The sequence below is a fragment of the Triturus cristatus genome, chromosome 5_2 (assembly GCF_964204655.1).
Source record: "Triturus cristatus chromosome 5_2, aTriCri1.1, whole genome shotgun sequence".
Lineage (NCBI taxonomy): Eukaryota > Metazoa > Chordata > Amphibia > Caudata > Salamandridae > Triturus > Triturus cristatus.
In genome coordinates this window covers 793,861,789-793,889,320 of record NC_140588.1, presented here as the reverse complement: position 1 = coordinate 793,889,320, position 27,532 = coordinate 793,861,789, and the positions used below count along the sequence as shown (strand labels likewise).

Genomic DNA, 27,532 nt, shown 5'->3' with positions numbered 1-27,532 from the left:
TCATGTATCGGCACAGCCTGACCACCCCGCAGCAGAACAGCAAGTATTCTCCTCACTGGACCCGAGAGAGAATCAGGGAATTGGCAAGACCATTTCTGGGAAGAGAGTCCAGTGCAAGTTAAGAGATAGTGGCCAGGAGCACAAACAAACCACTAGCCATCCTGAGCAGAGTCAACAGCCAAGTTGTTGCGTCTCCTTTCTTCTAAACATTCCTTGCAAGTCGTCTCCTTCCATCCCAAGAGCCCAGTAGTGTTCTTTCTTTCGGGGCGTGTCAGCTTATTGTATAGTAGGACACAGCAGTGGTTGATTTGAAACTCTGAGCTATACTGGCCAAGTTCCCACGCTGGTCCCTCCCCAGTTTTCAGCACTTCCCTTGCTTTATAGCCCGATCGATCTCAGAAACCTATGGTCCTCTGCCCGCGCCCCCTTTCTCTCTCACTGGCATCCTTATCTTGACTGCAAAGCTCTCTCTCTTTATGTCCAAAGCTATAGGTTTAAGGGAAGGCCAACTGACAGCGGGGTCTTGGCTGCATAAACTGGTCAGATAACTCCCAGTCCACAAGGGAAAGATCAACAGCCTTTTTAGAAATGATATTTGAGGCATGGCTATGGCAGATCTGAGTCTACCAATGATTAGAATGGTGTTCTGTAGATGCAGTTGCTTTGTGATTCTTTGGCCGAAATACACAATTTAGAAATGTTCTGGCAGATTTGTCAAATGAAATCCGGCATCAGCCTGGGAGTAGGGTTTTTTGGGTGTGTTTATTGCTGAAACTCGCAGGCTTCATTTCGTAACATCATGCATCTAGGCTACGGGCTTTAAGGCATACTTTACTGGTGACTTATCCAATGTTAGAAAGGGCCTCTTACATGTCAAGATTAAAGTCAGACATGTTGACCCTGTAGGGTTACACAAAGCTGCTTGTACGTATGTGATGATGTTTGTAAAATCCCACATGTAGGTGGTGTAAAGCCACACTGACTCTCACATAGGGCATTTGACACTTATGCCATTTGGGGCTCTTTAGAGTTGCACAGTACTCGGGGCATGGCGATATTGCATCCAGTTTTGCTTTTATAGTTCATTTAACCTGCACCGGTACCATGGAATTATAGGGTAAATCCCCTTGAATGGGGAATGTAGCATGACCTCTGCTTCATCCAAAGCTTCAGGCCATCTTTATGGCCGGAATTAGCCGTCGGAATAAAAATGGTTCTGGTTCGACCACAGCCAGAAAAACTGGTGGAGTGGAATTCCACAGGATAATTCTGCTCCACCCGACTCGCAATCAGCCCTAGCTGAACTTTGTGGCCTTAGCTATAAGTCAAACAATTTAAGTGATGTCTGCCAATTAAACACCTTGTTTCATGGGTGAAGCACATGTAGTGGGAGGCTCTCTAACACTCTCCCAATATCCAGAGTCAAAATATGCCAGCCATCTTAGTCTATAAAAGCAATAAAATGTACAGGGAATATGCCAAAAGTTTAATTTTTCCTTCAGCCCTTAGCTGGGTGACTCTCGTCAAATGTTCCTTATTCCATCTTTAACCTAAAGCAGCATTCAAAGCTAGGTATCAGATATCATCATCACCATTCTGTATATCAGATTACACTACAATTTTAGTACACACCATGACACACTCAGAAGATCATATTACAATATGCCTCTCCCTTTTAAACTTAGAAAAAAATAAAAACAAATGTGAAATTTAAAAATACTACGTTTTTTCCCCAATCATTTTAAAAACATTTATTATACATTATCGAGATCAGTGGTATAGCAGTAACAAAAATGTGTAATTTGAGAGAATAAATTCTTCCACCATAGCCATAATAATTAATGTTTGGTATACCACACACATTGCATAAGAGAGATGTCTAAGATGCAAATGAGGGGAGGTGTATTTCCTCGATATTCTCACCACCCTCTCCTTTCTCTTTGGTGTCTGAACGTCTCACCTGATATCACCTAATGGAGGAAGACCGGTCTTTTAACATGACCTCTACTAACGTCACAGCCAAGCCTTTGAGAATCACCTCCATGAATGTGAATGGACTGGCCTATTATGGGAAATAAAGGAAAATATTACTCTACCTTAAAACTAAAACATCTGACATCATGCGTTCTCAAGAGAGACACGGCTCCCTGTGGTTGAATCCTCAAAACTAGAAAGGAACTGGGTGAGATCTGTGATCAGTAGCTGCCGTACTGTGCACGCGCAAGGTAACCTCTGCAGTATGCTCCAAAAAGCAGAGTTGCTAGATTCATCAAGAAAACACTACCCAATAAAACTCGTAAATGGCTGGGTCCCGAGCAACAATATGTTTTTGTGAAGCTTCGTACTCTGGACAAGAAGATTATCATAGGAGCTGTTTATGCACCTATTGTCCATAGGCAACCCTTCTTCTCAAAATTGTATGGGTTGTGTATGGACTTTACTGCTTCCAAACCCCTAGTGGATGGGTTCTGGAGCATAGCCATAGAGCCCCTCGTAGATAATGATTACAGGCTATTTGACCCGTGGTGCCTTTTATGTCTGACTGACAGGAACTATACCTTCCTTTCCTGTGCCCATAGCACAACCCTCCAAATTGACTAATTCCTAATCCAGGTCTCCTTGCTCCTAGATGTGTCAGTCTGTGCAATATTAGCAAGTGGGATCACTAATAATTCTCTTATATCAATCTGTGAATCAATCAGGATTTGTAAAGTGCGGCAAATCATCTGTAAGGCAGCAGGGACTGGCCTTTACCGGGAGGGTGAGAAGGCGCTCACACGCTTAAAATAATATATTTTAAAAAATTAAAAACTTACCAGAACTCGGCGACGTCCGCGCTCCAGACCTCTTCTTTCCACACAGGAAGCAGCAACTCCCTCGACCAATCCTAGGGCTGATCTCACCAGAATAAGAGCAGCCCTAGGATTGGTGGGAGCTGCCTCATGAAGTGCTCCACAGCGCTCTGGAGGCTTTGGCTTTCTCAACATAGCTTTCTTAAAACAGCTGGGATAGAGATGTTTGAAGTGTGGATGTGTGGCTGGCCGTCGCAAGACGGCTGGGCAAAAAGATATGCACACTTTAAACAGTGCCCTATCAGTCCATCCTCCTCCCTGCTGAGTGACATAATTGTGCCACTCAGCAGTAACCCGCCACCGTCCTGATGGTCGGCTTGGGACAGGGGATGAAAAATCAAATCGTAAGTAATTACCATTTTATTTTTTATTTTAGGGGAGATTTTTAAATGGGGCGATGCTCCTCTGCTCATGCGGAAGAGCCATCCCTGCTGTGAGGGTCTTGGGGCGCTGGTGATGTAGCTTGTTCACACTATCCCCCATCTGCCAATGCCATGGCATATGAAAGCTAATAAATACACAACACACCTGATGAAATAAACACTCTTAGATCACACATCATGGGACCGTATAGCCTTGTGTAAGAAATCGTTGGCTATGCACAGATTCTAAGGGCTGCAGCAAGGTTACTTTGTGGGGTCAAATCATGTGTGATGCTGCCAAGTTGAACTTGAAGTGAAATGGCATGGAGTATTAGATAAAGATTCTTACATAACAATATAACATAAGCTCCTCCTCTGCTGTGCAGTACAAACCCAAAATCACACAAACATCCCTTAACTCGTTCTTTACATTGACAGCAGAGTGGGCTTTAATCAAGCTACAGTGGAGACACAATGAAAGGAGGAAGAATGCAGGCAGGCTGCTTGCAGCGCAGTTAAGAAAATGGGTGGGTGCTCACAAACCCAGTAGACATAGCAGAGGCCTTTACCTACTATTATGAATTTGACTAGCTGGGCACCTCAAGTGCTGAGGAACACTTTGTTTGTCACCTATTCCTAACCATGGTAACTGATGATGGTAGGGCACTATTAGACGGAAATAGAGGAGGAGGATGAAAGAGAGGCAGCCATCTCTGACCTGCCCATCTATAAATGCCCTAGAGGATGGCTTCCTTGGAGAATTTGCTTCCCTGGAGAATTTTAAAACACAGGGAAAACACTCCTGGCTCCATTACTTTTCCTTCCTCCAAGGAGGAAAAAGCAACAGAAACTATGAGACCACTCTTGAATAAAGCCATCCTATTTCTCATTCTAAATGAAGATAGGGACCTTCTGGAGTGTTCCAACTATTGCCCCATTTTCATGATGGGGATGTGAATAGATTGGCTAAAAGGTAGCCTAAAAGACTGCTTAGGATGAGTCCTTCCTTGGTACACTCCTCTTAGGTAGACTTTTACTCTTATCGTTAATCAAGAAATCATCAGAGAACTCTATTGCACCTCCTTTGACAGATGATGGACCTAAAGTCGAAGACTTGGTGCAACCTCTCAATGCAAAGGATGACTTTGACTGCAATGAATTTAGGAATTGTTTCAGATTTCAGAAAATGGTCGAGCGCTGGACATCATTTTTTAATCAGACTGCGATGGCTGTACGAGTCTCTGACAGTAAGTTTTAACCATGGAGTCTGCCTATGTAGTGATGGAGACAACAATGTCCACTGTCTCCTCTCCTTTTCTTAATGGCACAACTTTCTACTGCTCTTAGACTAACAGAAGAGGTAATGTGTCCGATGATGCACTACTAATGTCTGCATTACTGAATAACTTGCTATTCACCCTGATATCACTAATAAACTTGTTTATGCAGATATGGGGCTACAAGATGCATTGAGGGAAGTGAAAAAGCATTACCCATGCCCTGCATTACTACAAAGACCAGCATCATGAATTTGCGTTTAAATGGGTCCCTAAAGAACTCAAATTTGTATTTACGGGGCCAGGAGGGGTTGTTTAATGACAATCCAACTCCATTGTTTGCCCAAACAAAGTCTCATTTTCAACCCTGGTCCAATCTCAGCCTGTTAATGTGGGGAAGCAATGACATGCAGAGCATTACAGCGATCATAACACATTGATATTACAACATCTTCGGAATGCTACACCTGAAGATGCACAAGGACACGCTGAGACATGTTGATTTGGACAACAATTCTTTAAGGGCGAAAAAAGCCTATATTGAAATACTCTAAAGTATGGGCATGCACAACCTCACATTGAGTCCTAATACATGCCAACACCTATCATATCTTGCTTATTTTCTGCCAAGGTAGACTTGTAATGGCAGTTTCTGGGGTGCTTAGAGGGTATGTTGCTACTTTATTCACCAGTGCCCACTGTGATTGTTGTAGATAACCTGCTGACTAGAGTTATGTTGATGGAATGGAAGGAGATACACAAGAGGCTGAAAACAAACTCTCACCTCCACTGCTCACCCTTATATGGTGGAATGCAATGCAACTGGTTGGTAACAAACCTTTAGTATGGAAAGACTAGATATATACCCTGTTCTTGGAGGAAAAACACAAAAGCATTCAATCTCTATTACACCACACCTGTCTATGGCTATATATCCAACTGACAAATTGTCCAAAGCACAAGATAGGGCCCTCCCATGTTGAACAGCCCAAATCCTTTATTCTTCAATACCTTAACATATGCAGTCATCAGAGATGAGTAGTCTCCGACCCCTACAGTGTCTACATCAATGAGTTAGACCCTACGTCTATTGAACACTTGACAAGGCTCTGTGGCAACAACAATGAACAAGGGATAGACACCCAAAGAGTGGTCAACACTATTATTGTCATACAACATATCTGTGAGAAGCTAGACTCGAGTTTCTTGAATTTAAGATCCTATGTAACTGGTACTGGGCTCCTAGGAGATCACACAAGGGTGGCCTCCTCTATAATTCAGTTTGTTGAACTTGCAGCCAAGGAAGTGTGTTCTATTGCATATCCGAATAAAGAGTCCCAGGTTATAGACGCATACATTGTGCTGGTATTTGGACCAAACTCTCTGTGACAAGATTCCTCAATATCCCTCCATCTGTACATTTAGTAGGATTCATGTTACTGGTCACATTGTTGGTTTAATGTACCACAACCATTGATGGTTAGCAACATCTCTGTGATAATCCAAAATATCTATAGTGCAACATCGGAAACAGCCCTCTGTTCCCACAGTGGATAACTGGCTTGCTAAACAGGTGAAAATTGCATACTGTGAATTCTTTGTATATAAGATCAAGGGCAAGTTGGAGGTATTTAAACACATATGGGGCCGGTTCTTCAGCATGTTGCTAAGTCCTAAAGAAGTATGACCAACAAACTTGACGCTATCTTAGGCAGGTCCCCCTAGACAAGTGCCCGCACACTTGTGACTCAAATGCTTCATAAAAGAGCTCCATGAAAGGGGAACCTGAATGCTCTTGAATCATTTACCTCTTATCAAGAATCCCACTGAGAGTCTCATTCAGCAGGCAGACCCTGGTTCTCATGCAGCTTTTAGTCACCCCTCGAGTATTCTCAAACCAATGCATGCATGGGCCACCTCATGCACACGCGATATTCCATCTTCATACAGCTGACTTGCTAGCTTATCACGAGGGTTGTACTATATAATTTAGATGAAGTGTGCACTGTGTTTACCCAACCATCCTTCCCAAGTTCTAACTACTACTGGGTTACACTGTTAGAATTAGAATTAGAATTAGAAATAGATTTATTGAGCGCGGTTGCTACCCAAGGGCGTCCAAGCGCTGAGATGAGAATTGGAGAGACATGCTGAGTGACAGATTAGAGCTCGGAGGCTTTGGCGAATAATAAAGTCTTCAGCTTTTTTCGAAAAGAGAGCAGGTCCGGGTTGGAACGGAGTGAGAGGGGGACGGTGTTCCAAAGTTTAGCTGTGTTCAATGAGAACAACCTGCCCCCGGATCTGGCTCTCTTCACTCTAGGAACCATTGCCAAGAAAGCCTCAGTGGAGGTTCCTATTTGGGTGATAGGGGATGACAAGGTTGCTGTTAATTGCGGGTCCTGTTTTCCAAAAGGCCCGGTGCGCAATGCACAGTGCCTTGAATGTCACTCTGTGCTTGACTGGTAGCCAGTGAAGACTTTTTAATGCAGGTCTGGCTGACTGGGCTCGTGGAATCTGTAACAGGGTGCGTGCTGCGCAATTTTGCACCACCTGGAGTTTCCGGAGAGTCATCTCGGGAGCCCCTACATATAGGGCATTGTTTGAGTCCAGGCGGGACTGGATGAAGCCTTGTACTGCCACTTTCTTGGCTTCTAGAGGCAGAAGTGGAAGGACTTTCCTCAAAGTCTTGAGGATGCCAAAGCAGGTGGCGGACAACTTAGTAGCCTGGGTGGAAAAGGAAAGCTTCCTGTCCAGCCACACTCCTAGGCTCTTGACACTTTCCTTGGGGGTAGGGGGAGTGCCCAGAGCTTGGGGCCACAAGGAGGTGAAAGGTATTGGCGAGGCTGAGCCTAGAAGCAAGAGCTCTGTTTTGTCTCCGTTTAGTTTAAGGGAGGAGCTGGTCATCCACTCCTTAACATCTTCTAGGCTGCTCAGCAGGCCTCCATGGGGTTGGCTGATGTTCTCTTGAGCCAATGATACCACTAACTGAGTGTCGTCGGCGTACGACACAATTTTGATGCCGTACGGTTCGACGATCCCAGCCAGTGGTTTCATGTAGACATTGAATAGCACAGGGCTCAAAGAGGAGCCCTGTGGTACTCCACAGCTGAGAGGCTTGCTGGTTGATATTATGTCGCCGTCGAAGATCTGAAAAGATCTATCGGACAGGAAGGAGTCGAACCACCTTAGAGCGTCGCCTGAGACTCCGATGTCCCGGAGACGGTTCAGCAAGGTGGCATAGCTGACCGTATCGAAAGCGGCGCTTAGATCAAGGAGGATCACTGCCACTGATCCTCCCTGATCCAGAACCATTCGGGATTCCTCGGCGACCGCTAGTAAGGCAGTTTCGGTGCCATGTTTCGGCCTGAAACCTGTCTGGGATACATCCAATAGGGAGTGATTTTCAATGAACTGGACCAGCTGGACATTTATGTATTTTTCCAATACCTTGCCAGCCCAAGGGAGGAGTGAAATAGGACGATAGTTGGAGTGATCATCGGGGTCCAGGTTCGGTTTTTTCAGCAACGCCCGTACCATGGCTTGTTTCCATGCTGTAGGAACGGCACATGAGGCTATAGATGTGTTTAGGAGTTCCAATATAACAGGCAGGGTAGCTTTGTGTGCTTGTATCAGAACTTCTGGTGGGGCTGGGTCACGCGGGGAGCCGGATTTAACTTGGCGTGCCATTTTGCCGAGGGTGTCGAGGTCCAGGGGAGGGAAGTGCTCGAGGGTTGGCTGGTCTGGGGGAGGGAGGATTCTAGGAGAGGGTGGGTCGGCTATCTCCGAAGCTGTAGCTCCCGTTTGAAAGGTGGAATATATTTTCAGGACTTTGTTGTAGAAAAAGTCCGCAAGCTCGTTGCATTGGTCTTGAGTTTTGCTCGGAGGGGGGGCGGTAATGACACTTGAGCAATGATTTATTATCTGAAAAATTTCCCTGGGCTTAAATTTAGCCTCTAGGATTTTATCAGAATAGAAGGTCGCTTTCGCCGTCCTAATCCCATCTCTATAAGCTTTTATCGCCTCTTTGTAGGCTACCTTTTTTTCCGGGAGAAAGTCCAAACGCCAGGCTCTCTCTCGTTGCCTGCAGCAGCGTTTTAGTTCTCTTAAGGAGTCGGAGAACCAGGGTGCGGATTTATGCATTCTCTTAGATGAAGATCTCCGGAGAGGAAGGATCGTATCTAATGAGTTAATGATCCAGCTGACATAATTTTCGTTTGCTACACTAGGGTTTGAGCAAGGGGGCGGGCGGGTAAAGTCCAGGCTGTGCCTCCAGGATTCCAGCTGGAGTTTTGACCAGTTCCTCCTGATTGTTGTCCGGGGGGGTGACTGGGGGACCTTGTGGATGGCCCAAGCAAACGGAATCAGAAAATGATATGACCATGGGAGGGGGATGGGATTGTCAACAGTCAGATCGCTGCAGCTGCTGAAAATTGGATCGAGCAGATTGCCCTTCTCATGGGTTGGAGCTGTGACCAACTGGCACAGCTGAAGAGCTCCAAGGTAGTCTATTAGCTCCTTGGCAATATTATCTGCGGGGGAGTTGAAATGAAGATTCAGGTCTCCTAGGACTGTGTAATTAGCCGCAAATAGAGTTCTTTTCGCTATTATCTCCGGGAGCGACCTATGGAACAGTTTTGTTGGATCAGGGGGACGGTAGATCAACGTGCCCGAGAAGGAAGTGTTGGCGTTGAACTCTATGCAGAATTCCATGCTTTCGCACTCGGGGATACTTTCTGCTGTGGTGCGGCAACGGTACTGGTTTTTAAGAATGATAGCCAGACCGCCGCCTCTTCCTACTGGTCTGTCCAATCTAACGATGTGGTATCCACTCGGTAGAGCTGCGACTATGTCTGGGTCAGATTGAGTGGAGAGCCAGGTCTCTGTTAAAAAGATAACATCTGGCTTGCGCTCCTCTAGCAGCATGGACATTTGAATGCTATGCTTTGGCAATGATCTACAATTTAATGCCAACATGCAATATTTCTGTACCGAGGGGCCAGCCAGGGTGTTTCGGAAGGAATGTTTGCATTCGGAGCAGCAGGGAGGGAGGGATGTGGCTGCAAAAGTGCGGGTACATAAGGCGGTAACTCTGCTTCCTATGAGGCGTAAGGCAGTGGAGCTGTAAGTCCTGACCGGAGGAACGGGAGAGGCAGGGGGGGTGGCCCCTGGTCCCGTCTGGTCGCGGACGGGCTACGCCTCTGTTTTTCCTCCCTACTCCTCGCACCCCCTTTTTAATTTAAATTGAATTTCACATTTGTAAAGCGCAAACTTATCACCCCTAAGGATATCCAGGTGCTGGGAGATGAATTGAGCAATTGCCCTGAGTCACATGATGCTGAGCTGCCACTGGCGCCAGGGATCAAACCCTGAGCCCACCGCTCTGGAGGCAGCAGCTAGGGCCGCTGCGCCACACCTCTCTGATGCAGATTCAGTGTCTGCCACAGATGGACATTTCCAGAATCAGTGCTAATATTTTCTTTGTTTAATGCATTAATAGTACAGACCTCTTTTGGGAACTATGGGCTGGGCGATACAGCTGATATGAGATGTAAAACTGTGTAATGTTTATGGTGGGGATTATTGTCGTTCTTGGATGGGTACTTCAGTGAGCTGCATTGGACAGATCTTATTTCTTCTCCTTACACAAATAAAGAAAAAATTGTTGCAAAACAAAATTAAAAGAAGCAAAGATACATGGAGCACTTGCGTCACTGCACAGAAACACCAGAACATACGTGGCGCCTGTTGGATATGAATACCCCTGTAATGCCAAAAATGATCAAGAAGTGCAAACTCCAGAGGGAGCGTGAGGACCACAATACTAACTTGAATGATGCATACATATTTTGAACAAATTACTTTGGCGATTCATATTTGTATTTGATTGGTTTATAAACACTTCTATTCATAGAAGGACAATAGCATTGATAACAGTTTTGTATAATGGTCTGAGTTACAAATGATGACATATGTTATGCCTGAAGTTTTGTTAAAGGTATACAAAGATTTAAAAATGCGTAGAGGTGAAGAAAAATCAGAAGGCGTAGTTCACCCTGTTCATCATCTACTATGTGCTGTCAGCGGTATTGGGAATAGCCATTTTGGTACTATTCCCTTATAGACCAATTTCGTTTATACAGTTAATAAGCTCCATAGCTACTCAATTTCCCATGATTTTGGTAACAAGGATAGACTAGTGTTGGGGTGGTAATTGTGATTGCCAACTACACCAGCCTTCATGTTCTTAAGAAGGCGTCTAGTAGTGCGGACTACTAAGGCATAGGCATTTGCTTGTTTATGCTCTACAGGTGTTGTTGCAGTTATCTTTGGGTTCTTGGTTTCAAGAGATACATTTTTAGTTTTCTTTATCTATTTATATTTGGGTTTAGGTTGATTTAGTAGAGAGGCTTTCCGTATGGTGATAGAGAGATGAACTGCAAAGTTATCAGTCACTTTGAATATGGTCATCTACAGTTACACAGTTTGCATAAGCAATATTCAGATCTGTTGTTTCCCAGATTAGTGCCTTCTCCCAAGACGTGTGACTTGCTCACAGAAATGCCGGCATAAGTTACACCTTAATTAGGAGTAAATATGCAAGATAGAGGAGTAAATGTGCAACATTTCTTCATTGAAGAAACTTTGTGTCATGTGCCCAAGGAGGCAAAACATTGTAGAGGAACAACAGTATCTAGATGCTGTGTCATGCTTCCCCTTAATCATAGTTTCCTGGTGCTCAAGTTTGTTTTTGATTCATGACTCTGTATTTTGAAATGTTTTTTCATGCCGTCATTTCAAAGGAATCACTAGACCACTACCTTGTTGGAAAGTGTTGGACTTCAGATGGGTTAGATTTATATTCCCACTCCAGCGTAAGCAAAAGGAGGGAAAGTGATGGAATTAGGAACGGTTAGATATACCATTTCAATTCTTAATGATTAAAAATTAATTTAGATACCTAACAACATAAAAATATTAAAATGTATTACCAATACAAATATATGCATTATAAATAAATAGAATTGTAATTAAGAAAATAAACCTTACCAAAATAATTTAACAAATATAAAACGAATTCAATAGATCTAAAATAAATACACTTTTCTCCCTACCACCCCAAAAAAACCATCAACCAAAAAAAAGCTTTCAAATAAATTTTAAATTAAAATTAATAACTTTAAAATAGTACTTCTTGTTATTGGGTTTATAAAAAAACACACATACAATAAACAGGAGCAGTAAGCTACCAAACACAGAGCACATTATGACAAAAGGCAATGAACCCTCAGATGGAAATGTGTGTAGCTGGTTGGTGCGGCCCGGCTTTCCAATTGTTGCAGGTTTATGCCTGATAAAATTCATTTTTAAAGTTTGTTATTAAAGAATACGCAGTAAAATACAACAAATAATTAACATAACAAATAATCAGTGATATAATTTACATAACTAAATACCAATTAAATATTTAATAAACATAACAAAATGCAAAAATAATAATAATAACTTTCCACCCCTTTCCTCACAACACAACTCCTTCTGAATGATAAATTAGTAACTAAGCTATACAAAATTTAAATTACACATTAAAAATGAAAAAAAAATATTCAAATAATTAAAATACGAATAATAAAGTAAATACGTTACATGCTTAAAAAATAAATATTTAGTAAACATTGAAATTTGATTAAAAGTGCTCCCCGATGGCCTGCCACCCGCTACATCTGTAGCACCTTGACATGGAGAGACGCTCACAAAGTCCTTGGGTGGAGGGACGCCTAAGAAAGAAGATTCCACTTAGGTGCGGGACCATGCTGCTGCAGGTTTCCAACCTACAGGGATTCGAATTGTGGGGGATGATTGGCATATCCAAACTGGAGATGTTATGGTAGGCAACACGAAGAAATCCTTTTTGAACCTCCAAACAGAATTTGACCTACACTGCAATTTTTTACATACTTACAGCTCCGACACTTTCTTACACCTTATATGGCAGATCTTCTCGAGATAGTAGAGTACAGCCCGTTGGAGGCCAAGATCCTACTAAATACACTGGCCAAACACATACGTTTCCCAAGTGTACCGATCACTGGTGATAAATTAACTAGACAATTTAGCTTGTTTACAAGAGGCCTGGAAGGGTGACTTGGGACTACTCTCTGAGAAAGACTGGAGGGAGACCTGGCCTCACCTCATAAATTGGCCATGGCCTCCCAGTTTAAACTTATACAATGGAAATACCTCCTTATGGTGTACTACACACAAGACTGTGGAAAATGGGGGCTATTGCCTCACCATGTTGTTTATGGTGCAGAAAAGGGAGACTTTTCCACACAGTTTGGGAATGCACAAAGTTGAAACCATTTTAGGAGGGAGTGATATAGAACATGGGACATGTGTTGGGCTGGACTCTACCCAAAGACCCGAAATTGGCACTCCTCCATATAAAGGAGGAGATACACACAGAAATATATGAAGCTGCGCTGCTGTGGCTGTGGCTGGTAGTGGCAAAAAGGGACATAGCCAGAGTCTGGAAAAGTGAGGAACTCTCCCATCACTAGAGAAATGCAAGTCTGAACTAGACTGGCACATGTAATTGGAGGCTAGAGGGCGCCTGTAAAAACACTACAAAATTTGGGCTGGGTGTTGCCAGCTCAGGCGTATCACCCTTCAGAGACATGTAGACTCACATTGGGTCCTGGACGTAGAAATTCAGAACTATACAACCTGGGTGCGATAGGGAGGCAGGGGGATTAATGTGTAATACAGTTGCCTTCTCATGTGTGGTAGGGTCACAGTGGGAAACATTTTGGGCAATGATTAACTGTATTTCATTACCTCATTCTATTTCTGTTGCTTCTTTTTCCTATTTCTTTTTCTGTTTCTTTAACATAACATTTGTTGTATGAAAATAGGAGAATCAATAAATATTGTATTAAAAAAATGATTAAATATAGTAACTTCCCACCCTGATCCTCTATAAACACAGCAAACTGCAACTAAATTATAAAGTACTAACTACATTAAAAAAAATTAAATACACAAAACCTACAAACTTTATTAAAAAAACAGTTTTTAGAATAACACCTAAAATGAATGTAATAAATACTGTATAGTAAATAGATTTTTTAAAACGGTATTAAAGTAATCAATATTATATGCAACAGTGTTTTGAAAAACAATATTATAAACATAGAAAAATATATTGTTACCTTCTATAGTCGGTTCCTCAATATGTTTGACCTTAGTATATTTTTGACAGAATATACTAGCAACTCGATATTTTTAAACAATATTCTTGTGTTTCAACTCCAAATGTATGCAGTGAAATCTCACTGCACGGTTTTAACTTCTTTAAAGAGGTCAACAGGATGTGGCATGAACATGTTGCAATAGCCTAAAATAGGCCCTGCCTTCCCTTGTCAAAAAAGGGTGGAGAGAGGAAATGCAATTCAACGTATCTGTTGTTAAGTTGGCGCTTTAAAATGGTGTGAAATTGCACTCTTTTTAGGTTTCGCCTGCAGAGCACTTGCGCTATGCTTGTGAAATCTTTTGAATTTAATAGAAATCTTAAAAGGGGCTTACATCCCGTCCTCTTCATTGGTTCGTGTGCTTGTCACTTACTTTTCCTCCGTTTCTACTGCCTGTAGAATGTTATTTCCTGTTATTCCTCGTGTGTTTCTCTTATCAGTGTGCCATGGCCCAAGTACTGTTTTTATCTGCTTTTATGGAACTTTTTTTATGTTTTGCCTGCACAGCGCTTGCACTGTGCTTGTTTACATAATCTTCCCTAGGATGCACGCATTTCAAGCATGCTTCTTTTAATTTTTTTGTTTCTCCTCCTTTCTTTACTTAATCCCCCGTGGCTGCATGCATTTCAAGCATGCATGTCGGGTGCGTTAAGGGTCATATGACCATCGGCAGTGGGGCCCCTTTTGTTCCAGCAGTTCCTCGCCCGCCGGGAGACAGAGGTGGTTTTGAAATCGTTTTTGCAATTTTAGCCCAAACACGACACAAAGGTATTAGAGCACTTTGATTTCATTTGAGCGACAACCGCAAACAATGCGTAAGGAAGCAGAGTGGACCATCAGCTTTATTTCCTTGGCCCACATTTGCACGACAACCGCAATCCTTTGGGAATGCAAGAAAATTAGTAATAAGGGTTCTTGGCAGGACAGCCTGTGACTTGGGTCCGAACCTCTCTCAATGGCACCAACCATCCGTAGACAACCCTATTCCGAAACTGCCACACTGCTGGCTGCCTCCATTACCACTCCGCACCACTCCCGCTTCCTAAACCCTTTACCATCCCACACAGAAACAGATGTCATCAGAGAAAACCCCTCGCTCCAATGGTATAACACCTACTCTGACCCCCATAAGCGACAGCTCAGGCAACAGTTACACCCCATAGAAGCCATTTATTGACTTTACAGCCAATGACCCTCTCGGAATTCTAAGCGATGGACTAGGTGTGGCTAAGGTGCAGACAATACTCCAATCTTAGACTAAATATGTTCCGCCTTGCAATTGGCTGTTTGTGACCAGGAAGTTATGCAAGACAAAAAGTCGTCTGTGTGGAGAAAAATCTACAATGATGGAGCAAGTGAGTTTAAACCCCACGGGAATGTGCTAGAGGATGGCTGATTTGAGTCTGTGAATGGTAGGAGTTTTTAACATTTCTGTGTCAAATGTTTGCATTGAGGATGATTTATGAAGCCCTAAAATTATTTAGCAGCCACATTTTATCTTGAGAGATATTTTACATGTATTTATTTCTTGGCTATTATAAAGTTTTATGTAGCGCAGACCATGCAAAGTCAATGTCAACTCACTTTTCATTTGGCACACTCCTGCTTTCCTTTGCTTCTAAACCTCCTCGCCCCCTCCGCTTTCCTTTTATTTCTAACTCACCCCCTGTTTCTCACCCCCTCTCCCGCTCACAATTGTTTTCCCACCCTCCTCCCTCGTGTCCTAAAGCGCGCCCGTGCTGTTTTTTACATTTTGCACTGCTGTGCAACATGGCTTAAGGTTAAAAAAAATCAAATGTGCTATTACGGGGTCAGTGCTGGCCGCATAATAGTGCTTTTATTTATTTTTTCTTTAACCCCTTCCATGCCCATGACGGAACGGTTCCGTCATGAGCATCGGTTGCGCTGTGCTCATGACGGAACCGTTCCGTCATGGCCCCGCCCGCGCTCGAACCCTTCAGCACCGCGGGGGAATTCCCGCCGCGCTGAAGGGGTTAAGCCATTGTGTACAGCAGCTTGCACTGCTCTGTAACATGCAAAAAAAATTGACAAATAGATTTTGCATAGGTGAAACCTATTGGCTTTGCCAGTTCTTGTTTTGTAATGAGATGTTTAGTTCACATTATGGAAAATGTGTTTCCCGAAGGAACCTCCATTAATCTTTGGTCCTAGATTCATTGGGTGTTTTTACTAGGGGATGTCATCACATCATATTGCTCACATTTAGTTTGCATATTATTCAAATGTAGGCTATATTTTGGGGTCATTCGGTGATATACGGCTGATTTAAAGGGGCTATTCGGTGAATGAAGTCACAGTAGATCTCAAAACCCCAGTAGCAGTCATTAAGCTAAGCAACATTCTGAAATCGTTAGAGTTGATGATTATTAGTCTGTTAGTGATGCAGGACTGGGCCAAGAGTACTGTGTGTTTTCTCTTCACTGGATGACCATTTAAAGATACGTGTAAGCAGTTGGTAAGGCTCTCCAACCATGCTTATCTAGCAACAAAATCTTACACCACAGCTCCTTGAATAAGGCATTGCCAACCTACCTGGAAAAGAACCACAAATAAATAAAAAAATAAACATAACATCACAAGACAATGTTGTTGTTTGTCTATAATGGAAAAATTGAAAAAACACGGCAGAGCACCCCGCCTCCCCCCACACAAACACAGTGCTACGAGGCCATAGCACTGGCAAACTGTGTTACACAAGCATCAATGACGTGGTATAATATATAATGGTTTTGCCTCCATCACCTTTCAATGTGTATAGTTTGTATAAGAAATGTTTTCAAATGATAACGTTTTGAAGGAAAACATAATGGGGCCAAGTAACAAACCTGCTTGGCTCTGAGTTATTTGCATAGCTGTGACGTTTGCTAGGAGACCAGATCTTGTCTAGTGCGTATGCATTAAAAAGAAATTACTCATAGACTAAAAAGCAAAAAAAACGAATGTGCCTTTAAAATCTCTGGTAAAATGGAGTTAGTGTATTTTGAGCTTGCTCATTGGCAGTCTAGTCTGCAGTTACTGACTCCCTCACCACCCATCTACTGTAAGCCACACTCCACCTCTAGACTCCATAATTTATTCATGATTTAAGGCCTGATTACGGGTTTGGCGGTACAGTAGCGGAACACCACACCAGCATCCCGTTCCCGCACCGCCAAACCCGTATGCCCACCACACGTCAGATTACGAGTTTCCTTATGTCTGGCGGAGCCTATGAAAATGGACACTGCAATGTGAACGCCCAAAAAAGTTGCTGCACGCAATGGACTGTGCAGGAGCTGGGGTGCATGCACCCTGGGGGGCACATGTTGTGCCCATCTGAATGCATTCCCATGCAAATGGGCAACAAGGAACCATGTTGGGCCCCCTTTGTTTCAGGACTGCCCCTTCTTTTCATGGAGGAAAGACATCCATGACACGACTGGCGGTCCTGAAACTCTTAATATGCATGGCAGTGCCGCAGCGGCACCACCAGCATATTACTGAGGCCCTGACTGTCACAAATGGTGGTTCTGTGGAGGCTGCGGTGGTGCAATGGCGGTCTGACGCACAACTTGTAACGGGGAGGTCAGACCGCTGGTGCGTCAGTGGCCCCCACGAATCTGGCATTCCCCTGACTGCCAGACTCGTAAGGAGGCCCTTAGTATGGTGGCTTTTCACTTTTATGAGTTGTGCAGCACAGCCGCCTAACCCCTCAGCTCAGGAAGCATGGTATTATGTTAAGCCGGTAAGTTACTTCTGTAAAGTTCCAGTCGAGTATAATTGTTTTATATTTTTGCAGATAACAGAACCTCCTCATCAGGACCCAGTTTACTGACAGTCTTCCTGGGAATGGTGTGTATTGCAGCCTTGATGTTGCCTACCTTGGGGGAAATGGAATCCATAGTACCGCTCTACCTCCATTTAAGTGTGAATCAAAAATTAGTTGCTGCTTATGTTCTAGGTAAGTTCACTTTATCAATAATTCATAGGCTATGGTTTTCCTAAGCACAGTTCAGAAAGGCTCGAATTAGCTCAGTGACTAAATGCATCCGCTGCTGAAACCGGTTTATAACCTGCAGGTCACAGGTTCCAGTGCTTACTGTGTTGAGATAGCCTTTGATTCACCCTCAGAAGGATAAGCCAAGTACCAATGAGTTAGGGAAGAGCGACCCTTTTCATTTACAGCACTGAGAAACTGCAGTGCTGTAGCAGCAAATCCCATACGACTCATGATCATCGTCATTATTGCGTTACGTCAGATCTTTGTCAAACCCCACTTTAATGAACATATGATATATTAGGTCTGCCAAACACAGGAATAATAGACTGTTTAACAACACCACAGCCCATAGACCAGGCATCTCACTGGCAGTGTATTTATTCTATTATAAACACCTAAACATTTGGTGGTTGCACGCCACCTGCAAGGGCAACTACTTTCGCTGGATGGCCTAGCCTACATTCATGCCTGACAATATATCCCATCTACAGCAGCTCATTACAGGAGTAAAGCTGCTTCTGCCCACTGTAATAGCATTTGACAAAGTTCATTTCAGCACGTTGCTCGGCCGGATACATTATATCTTGTTCCAGCGTTAGCTACGCTAGTGGATTAATATATGAACTTATTTCAGCCCTTGAATGCTCCGCCCTTTACTTCCAGATATTAAAAAGAGGGGCACACCCTATAAACCTCTCTATGGCATTGTATGAATAGTTACAAGCTTTCACAGAAAGGAACTCTTTGCAATATTTGTGCTCCTGCTTTTTTAATTCAGCATGGATTTTCTGTTTCCGTTTACTTAAATTCAGATGTTAGGGTAGATTTAGAGGAAGACAGCTGAGGGCTTTTTTTATGAAAGTCAAAACAGGCGACGGAGAATGACGCTGCATTTTTACTGCTGTAAAGTCAGCTTTCAAGGTCGCGGTCACCCAGCAAAATAAATAGCACCCTAACCCCTGAGTAAGTGGGCGTGTGCCACGAATGACCAGGTAACACAGCATAGGCCTGCTGCAACTGCTACTGTAGATACGTTTCCACTAAGCAGTTGTAACCAATCACATCTACATAGCATTCTGTCTGCAGAGCTTGGAGACTCTAGCTGGACTCTCTGGCCTAAACCTGTTTCACCTTCAGGGCTCCCCAGGCACTCGGGGACTCAGCTTTTCAACCTCTAAAGATAGAAAAGGCTCTCGAGCCTGGACCTGCAGGTTATGCACAGATCTCAAAGCAAGCACTTAATTTACAGCGTTCGCCACCTGTCAGGTAATTAATATACATTATCTGCCTGTCGCACTGTGTTGGTGTATTTCAGCCCACACTAGTATACTGCAGTGCTCAACAAAAGAAGGGCTTATTCATGCCACAAAACACAACTGCTGGACCGGGCATTCTCAGGACTTCTGGCCCTTGGCATAATTTGAGAATAATATATTGTAGGACACTCCTGTCCAAAGTTACTTTTAAACTTGGCTGTTGGTAACTCCCCAGTGGATCAATGATTTACTAAAAAAAAAAGGGTAATTCAGAAAAAAGAAGACCGAGTTAAGAGCGAGAAAGATGTGTACATAGCACACAGTAACACCACTTTCTTCATATTCACACCTGCAGATCAAGTTGTCCTGCACTTGCAAATTATCTATGAGTGTGAACACACTAAGCCTCACCTTCAAGTCATCCATTAGTGCAAGAAAGTTATTCCATATCTGCAAATTACCCACTGGAGCTAAGGTATTGTCACACACTTACAAATCACCCATCAGAGCAAACAAGTAACTCTAAACTCACCAGGTAACACAGTTCAGCAGCGAACTTCTTAGCGCTAGAACCTGCAGCCTGAAGCGATATGGGCGGAGCGTTTGAGCCAATCAAACACTCACCCCCAGTCAATTGACCTGGGTTTAATCCTGCATCATATGGCCAGGTACTACCTACACGCCCTCCTCCCCACTCAAGACCCGAGACAGGAGAGACGTTTGTGGATGCGGGGGGGGCGTAACACCCCCCGGACGTATTTATTAAACAAAGATTAATAAACATTTATCAAAATTACCATATTTACATAATGTAGCAGAAAATATATTTTACACTGATTCCAATTGATAAGTACAGATGTCAGATCGCTAACCTTAATATAACTCTAATACAAAGGTTTCCTATCCATATCTAAACATCTCTTTAATAATCATTACAATCTTTATTTTCTGCGTACCTAATAGAGCCTACGGCAAGGTCACTAACTGGTGTCAGATCCTTATCAAGTTCTAACCACGCCCTCCAGCCGGAGTGCGCATGCGTAGAGGGCCCGTTCACCGTGAGGGTACTTCCCCCCTCCCGGTTACCCCTGTACGCTCTGTACCTGATCTCCATAAAGGGGCCCTTGCAGCTGTGTGCCATTTACTGGCGCCGTTGTGCACGTGCGGGATGGCCAACCAGCCTAGAGAAAGCGTGACTCCCTCCTCCCCCGCACCCAACTGCCCCTGGAGTTCTAGGAGAGACCACTTGTCCCTCCCACTTGGGCGACCCCATTCGGGAATGACGCCGCCTCTAAGGACCTTAAATTTACTGCTCACCAATCATGACCTTACCGCCACAGGCTAGCATAGTTGACCGACTATCTAGCCCCCTGCTGCTGGGAGGTGAGCCCTGAAAGCCTGCATCTTAAAGTGAGAAAGTGCATCAGCAGCATGATTAAGGACACCAGGCACGTGTTTAGCCTAAAACTGAACATTCAGTTTCATGCATGTGAGAACAATCTCCTTCAAGGGGCGGAGAATCATCTTACACCGGGATGCTTGCTGGTTGATGCATTCAACGACGGTCATGTTGTCTGACCAGAAAACTACTGACTGGTTACACAATCGTTCTGGCCATAGAGTCAATGCCACTCAGATGAGGAAGAGCTCAAGGAAACCAATGTTACCTGTTAAGCTGCTCTCCACCCACCATGCGGGCCACCGTTGTGCCACCCACTCGGTACCGAGTATGGCACCAAATCCCTCACTGCCCGCGGCGTCAGTCATTAAACCCAACTCCGCGGAGGCAGTGGGCGGACCGGCCCACACTACCCTGCCATTGAAATCCTGCAGGAATGCCATCCAAATCCGCATGTCCTGCCCAACCTCAGCTGACAGCCTTGTGTGGTGATGTTTCTCCCTGAGCCCAGCCATGGCCTGAGAGATGGATCTGGAGAAAGGTCTAGCCATCGGAATAACCCTTAAAGCAAAATTCAGTTGCCCTACTGTCTGCTGCAGCTGGTGTAGTGTGACCTTCTCTTTGCCCAAACATAGCTGTAGAGCAGCTCTGAACTTGTTGACTTTGTCCGTGGGTAACCTAAAGCACCTCTGAATGGAATCCAACTCAATGCCCAGGAGCTCTATCGTAGTTGCTGGCCCAACTGTCTTTCCCGGGGCCAAAGGGACCCCCAAAGCCTGCATGAGCGCACAAAATTCCTGAAGTGCCCACCCACACTCAGGTGCATCCCGTGTCCCCAGGATAAGAAAGTCATCCAGGTAATGCATGACCCACTGGTGCCCTGTCTTCTGTCTGTAAACCCATTCCAAGAATGAACTGAACTTTTCAAAATATGCGCATGACACAGAGCAGCCCATTGGCATACACATATCCATATAAAAACTTCCCTGAAATTTAAAACCCAGCAGATGGTAATCGTCCGGATGTACTGGGAGTAATCGAAAGGCTGATTCTATGTCAGACTTTGCCATCAATGCTCCCGGGCCCAAACCCCTGAGAATCTCCACTGCTTGGTCAAAGGAAGCATATTTTACATTGCAAAACTCACCATCAATTGCATCATTCAGTGAATTTCCCTTAGGGGCTGACAAGTTGTGTATTAGCCTGAATTCTCCCTCCACCTTTTTGGGCACTACCCCCAATGGGAGCAGACAAAATTCTCAGCAGGAACTGACTAATTTGGCCCCGCCACCCTACCCAGGCGCAGCTCCTTAGCAATCTTTTTGGCAACTATACCTGGATTGACCCGAGCAGAGAGTTGGTTCTGGCACTCGGGTGTTCCCATATAGTTTGTAGCCGGTATCCTAAAACCGTCCCTGAAACGCTCCAACAGAGTTCTTGCCGTGAGGTGGCAGGGGTATTTGTTGAGCCATGGTGTCAGTGCCGTTACATTATTGGGGGACCGTGCTTTATGCTGGGTCACCACGTCACTCCTGCTTCCTCCTCCCTTTATCCTTTGATTTTTTTGAGGCATTTGGATTCGGGGTGTGATGGATTGGCACATATGGAACACGCATGCTTGAACCTGCACTGACCCTGTGGTCTGGTGCAAGTCCACCTGTTGAAATCCCAGCACGTCCCTTTCCTCCCCCCAGTGGAGTTTGAATTATTGTTGTAACTTGTGTTACCCTGTGCCCGAAAGGGCTGAGAGGACTGAGGGGACTGGCTCTTTGTGTTACTATATCCCTCGCCCCCAAACAGACCCACCCATGATATTGTGTCAATTCGGTCCCATGACAGTGATGGGTCGGATGCATTAGCCACCCTGAAATTCTTGTCATATTCTAACCACCCACCCCCTGCAAATTTATCATGGGCCAGAACTATCCTGTTTTGGTAGCAAGCCACCTGTGCCTGCAAATTTGGAAAACGTTCTGCTGTGACTGCCATAAATATGGAAAAGGCTCTGATCCAGTTGAGTAGGTTTTCTTCCACCCTGTACTTCAACATCTGACTAGCCCATTCCCTGGGAAGCATATAGTCTTTGTTCTTCCTTGCCTCCTCCCTTTCCCTTTCACAGATCAGCAATGAAAACATGTTAATATATTCCCCAGCCCAAATTCTGTTCTTCAACTCAAGATAAAACATGCCTGCCTAAGAATTCACGCTCAGAGCGGGACTCGCCAATGCCCAGCATTGGCAATGTTGGCAGCTTACCTGCAGCGGGGGTCCCAGGAGCATCCTGTTGGTTCCCTGCTGCCTCATCGGGAACTGACAATCCCTTGCAGTCCAGAGGGCCGGTACTACCCCCTGCAATGATAGGTAACGGTGCAGCTGGTTCATCAACGATTTGTTCCTTGGGCCCCGCATTAAACTGAGACACAATTCGCATTGCTTCTGCTAAAGCATCAGTACCCAACTCTTTCGCCCCCACCACCAGAGCGAGAATGCCTGCCTGCCCCAACCATGGCAAGATTGCCGCCAAATGTGACACTATGTCTTGTGGGACCACCCCCCCCCCACGGTGGTGTCCCCCCTGTGGGTGTGGGTAATGGAACGGCGACCGGGATGCCCGTGACAGGGGCCCCTGTGGAGGGGGTTGGGGCACTGGGACCACAGGGAGAGCTGGCAATGTAGGGGAGCCAGTATTGGCACTGGGATCACTGGCGGCTCTGGAAGCAGAGGTGGGGTCTGTGGTGCCACAGGTGGTGCAAGCACTGGTGCTACCGGAGGTGATGTTGACGGGACTGGTGCCATAGGGCTCTCTGGACCTGGTACCGGGACAGGCACTGGGGTAGGTGACGCAGGGTCGTTACCACTGGGCACCTGGGGAATGGGTGGAGCTAGTCCCTTCCCCACGCGTTTCTTAGTTCTAACCTTTTTAGGGATTGGAGGAAAAGCAGCCTTGGGGGGACATCGGGGCGCCTAGCCCTCTCTCCCTGCCCCTCCTGCCCCTCAACTTTCTCCCTAAGGTTAGCAAGATCTTGCCCTATCTCAGTCACTTTTCTCATCATTTCCTCCATCAGCTTCTCCATACTAGAGCCCTGCTCCCCACTCTTAGCTTTTCCTGCCATTAGACAGTAGAAACGTAAAACACCCCACAAAAACACACTAAATTCAGATAATGCTTTAAATTGCTACAAACTTTGACCTACAGCGGTAGCAATGGTATGCCTGGAGGGTAATTCGAATGAATGGAAAACAAGCAGCCCTTAGATGTTTTGGATGAGTTAACAAAATTTTGGCATACAGCAAAGAATGTTCCCCCTACACAGGCTAAGTACGAAAGAAATAAACAGCCCTGCGTAAGATTTGACCTTTCTCGAGCCACATAAATACCAGACCTGCACAGCTCTTAAAAATACATATTCACCATTTCCACCTTTGAACTGCACTAATTAAATCAATTCCCCAAAAGGCAGGCACAGCAGCAAGCGGAACTCGTGACTCGGGTTAACTCCAAATATTAAAATTCTTCAACCACTTCCCATCGCGTGTGCCCCAATACAATAGCTCAATTCAAACAAAACGCTACTAATTGGTAACGCCTACGAGAATAATTCGACGTCAACGCACCGCAGACCACCCACGCTAGCTTCGCTTAAGCAAGTAGATCAAGGGCAAACGTGTGTGCCTCGCGCGTTTGTACGGTGAAAAAACAATTATGCCGCTGCAATGCGCGTATTACAATTGCAGACTATCCACGTCAACGCACCGCAGACCACCCACGCTAGCTTTGCTTAAGCAAGTAGATCAAGGGAAAACGCGTGTGCCTCACGCGTTTGTACGGTGAAAAAACAATTATGCCGCTACAATGCGTGACTATCCACGCTAGCTTCGCTCCAGCAATTTAGCAGCCGGAGGGGTGCGCGCTCCCACGAGCCTCTCGCGCCACCACTTCCCGATACCTGCACTGTCCCTGCACCGTCTCGCCCCGAAGTCTCGGCGATCCCTCAGGTCCTTGTCTGCTGCGACCACACGACCCAGGCGGAGCGTAGATCGACCGGTGATCGTAGATCCCAGGACCAGGACACCAACTGTTCCTGATGACACCGACGTCGAGTCGTCGATCTGCAGAAAACAAATCAAAAGTTAAAGCCTCTTAGCGAGGCTTGGGGCAAGCTGGGGAGCCAGGAGCAAAGAGGCAGATTCTGAACTCCCCAGCCCTTTATAGCCCTTGATGGCCCGGCCAGGGCTACTGGCCGGATGTTGCCCTTTCGCGCGACCCGGAAGTGATTCGACCCGGAAGTGATTCAATCACTTCCGGGTCGCACCTTAAGGGCAAGGACCTATGGGGGAAGGAGGTGCGCCTGCCGCGTCACGAATGTGCGCGAGAGGCACACCTCCTGTTCCAGAGGAGGGGCCGGCTTGACCACCATACCTTTGGCCTGGCCGATGCCAGGCCCGCCGTTCTATTCTTTAGCTCACTCCACCACCCCAGTTCAGACATGGCCATATGCAAATGAGTCTGACCCTGTGCCTCATAGGAACAGTCCAGCCCGAAATGTCAAACCATGTCTTCCCTGGACCAGAAGCAAGCATCCTGGGACCGTTTTCGGGTTAATTACCCTCATCAGCCAGGCTATCTTGAATCCAGTGGCAAAGTGAGCAAGGGACCCACGTCTGGGCATACCCTGCCAACTTATGGCGAACAAAGCGATACCAAAGGGAATGATGGATGGAGCGTTTGAGCAAATCAAACACTCACCCCCAGTCAACTGATCTGGCTTTAATCCATCATCATTCTTTAGCTCACTCCACCACCCCAGTTCAGACATGGCCATATGCAAATCAGTCTGACCCTGTGCCTTGTGGGAACAGTCCAGCCCGAACTGCCAAGCCATGTCTTCCCTGGACCGGAAACAGGCATGCTTTGCTCAAGCGCTCCGTCCATCATCCCCTTTGGTATCGCTTAGAACCTGCAGCCTGGACATCACCTGTACCAGAGACTGTGCCCTGGCATCTGACAAGTAATGTGAAGTGGCATAAAGGAGACTCGATTAGTCTGAAGAGAAGAAGGCAGCATTCTCCAAATAAAAGGTGTGAATCTCATAGAGTCTTTCTGGCAGAAGTATGGGGACAATGATTATCCAACAGTGATAATACCGTGCATAGTGTACAGGCTTATATTGTTCAACTGTATGTGATTGTGGGGCTGTATATGCCCTTGATAATGATTTTTGTCTAGAGACGAACTTTTCATTATGAAATGTCATGGATACCGGAACTGCGTGACAGCCCCACTAAAATAAACAGAGCTCTAGTAAAAAGACGTCAGTGTTTTCAGAGTAGTGGAGGTCTCTGTGACGACTGTCCCAAGCACCTTCACCCTGTCACTCGGCCCCTCTGTGACGACCGACCCAAGCACCTTCACCCTGTCACTCCCTCTGTGACGACCGTCCCAAGCACCTTCACCCTGTCACTCGGCCCCTCTGTGACGACCGTCCCAAGCACCTTCACCCTGTCACTCGGCCCCTCTGTGACGACCGTCCCAAGCACCTTCACCCTGTCACTCGGCCCCTCTGTGACGACCGTCCCAAGCACCTTCACCCTGTCACTCGGCCCCTCTGTGACGACCGTCCCCGGCACCTTCACCCTGTCACTCGGCCCCTCTGTGACGACCGTCCCAAGCACCTTCACCCTGTCACTCGGCCCCTCTGTGACGACCGTCCCAAGCACCTTCACCCTGTCACTCGGCCCCTCTGTGACGACCGTCCCCGGCACCTTCACCCTGTCACTCGGCCCCTCTGTGACGACCGTCCCAAGCACCTTCACCCTGTCACTCGGCCCCTCTGTGACGACCGTCCCAAGCACCTTCACCCTGTCACTCGGCCCCTCTGTGACGACCGTCCCAAGCACCTTCACCCTGTCACTCGGCCCCTCTGTGAAGGCCTGGCCTTCTCACAGAAAGGGGCATTAAGGAGAAAGAGGCGGAACTGCCCAATTTTCAGAAGCTTTGCTGAGGTAGCCTTCGACGCTTGAAAGAGAACCACCTTCCTCAATGCAGAGTGTGAGGGTTGTTGAAAAAAAAATATCTTGTAGTGTAGTGCATGTCGGGGCTTAATTTGTCAAGGAAAGAGTGCTGGTGCCCGAAGCTCTGCTCTGCCGGTGCAGGTAAACGTCGGGGCGCCAAACACCGAGGCTGCCAGCCTTAAACCACTCGTGCCCTCTTGAATCCACTACCAGGCACTATCTGCCCCTTTATTTCACTCTTGCAGGTTCCTGCTGCTCCCTTTGTGACAGGCTTTCAGTCTTTCTTTCTCTCTCTCTTCTTTTACGAGTGTGTGTTTTTCTCTCTCTTGCTCTCCTTAATTATCTGATGTCCCCAAATATAAGTGCCGGTGGCCCCCCACCGCCAACCACCGGCTCAAACTAAGCACTGCCGACATGCTAGCACATATTTCTGTTTGCTAGTGCTTTAAAGGACAGGTGTTAGGATCACCCATCTCAGTTGTACTCACTGGATCTACCTATGAAGTAAGAAAGGTGGTGTCTGGCCTGTTAAAACCCAACCCCATCCCATGTCCACAGGTTTCACACACACTAAGCTAATTTACTGGCAATGCCTTCCACTGTGCCGGGGCACGAGCAGAGAAGCAGCCTTCTTCTATGAACGAGTCTACATTGGAAAGTGAAGCTAGCAGAGGGTGTCTGACACACGCGTGGGCAGGCATGTTTGCACCATTTGTCTCATGACGTTTGTAAGGTGATCTCCAGCAATCATTCAAAAGTCAAACATAGGATTGTATAACAAACTATTGTTTAAACATGAAAACAATGTAGAGTCCCGTTTAACTGCCCTAAAATCAAAGGAATTGGTTGCCTGCACAGTTCCATTGCCAGCCGCGCATCTGCTCCAGAGGCAGGCAGGCTCCCTTCCTCATGCCCAAAATAAAGCAAAACACAGCTGGCATGTGCAAGAAGTTGAACGGTTTAACAGGAGACTGCACGCACAGAATGGCTGCTGTTGGGCAGCAGTGCCATAGACAATCCTAATGTGCAACGAAATACTGAACAGAGAGCAAACACCACTGGCGCATCACTAGACGTCCATGGAAAGTTGCAGCTCATGCAAGGTGGCAACACTTCTCAGAATTTA

General features: G+C 45.7%; 1 protein-coding gene across 3 annotated transcripts in view; it reads left to right on the top strand.

Annotated features, from left to right (window-relative positions):
* MOSPD1 (motile sperm domain containing 1) overlaps positions 1–27,532 on the top strand; it is a 216,160-nt gene that overhangs the window by 178,882 nt on the left and 9,746 nt on the right. For 2 of the 3 annotated variants that reach the window (XM_085607919.1, XM_085607920.1), the window contains exon 5: positions 17,539–17,700. The exons of the other annotated variant lie outside the window; for it this stretch is intronic. In XM_085607919.1, the coding sequence (XP_085464045.1) occupies positions 17,539–17,700 (162 nt within the window). The remainder of the gene's footprint in view (positions 1–17,538; positions 17,701–27,532) is intronic. 3 annotated transcript variants of the gene reach the window in all.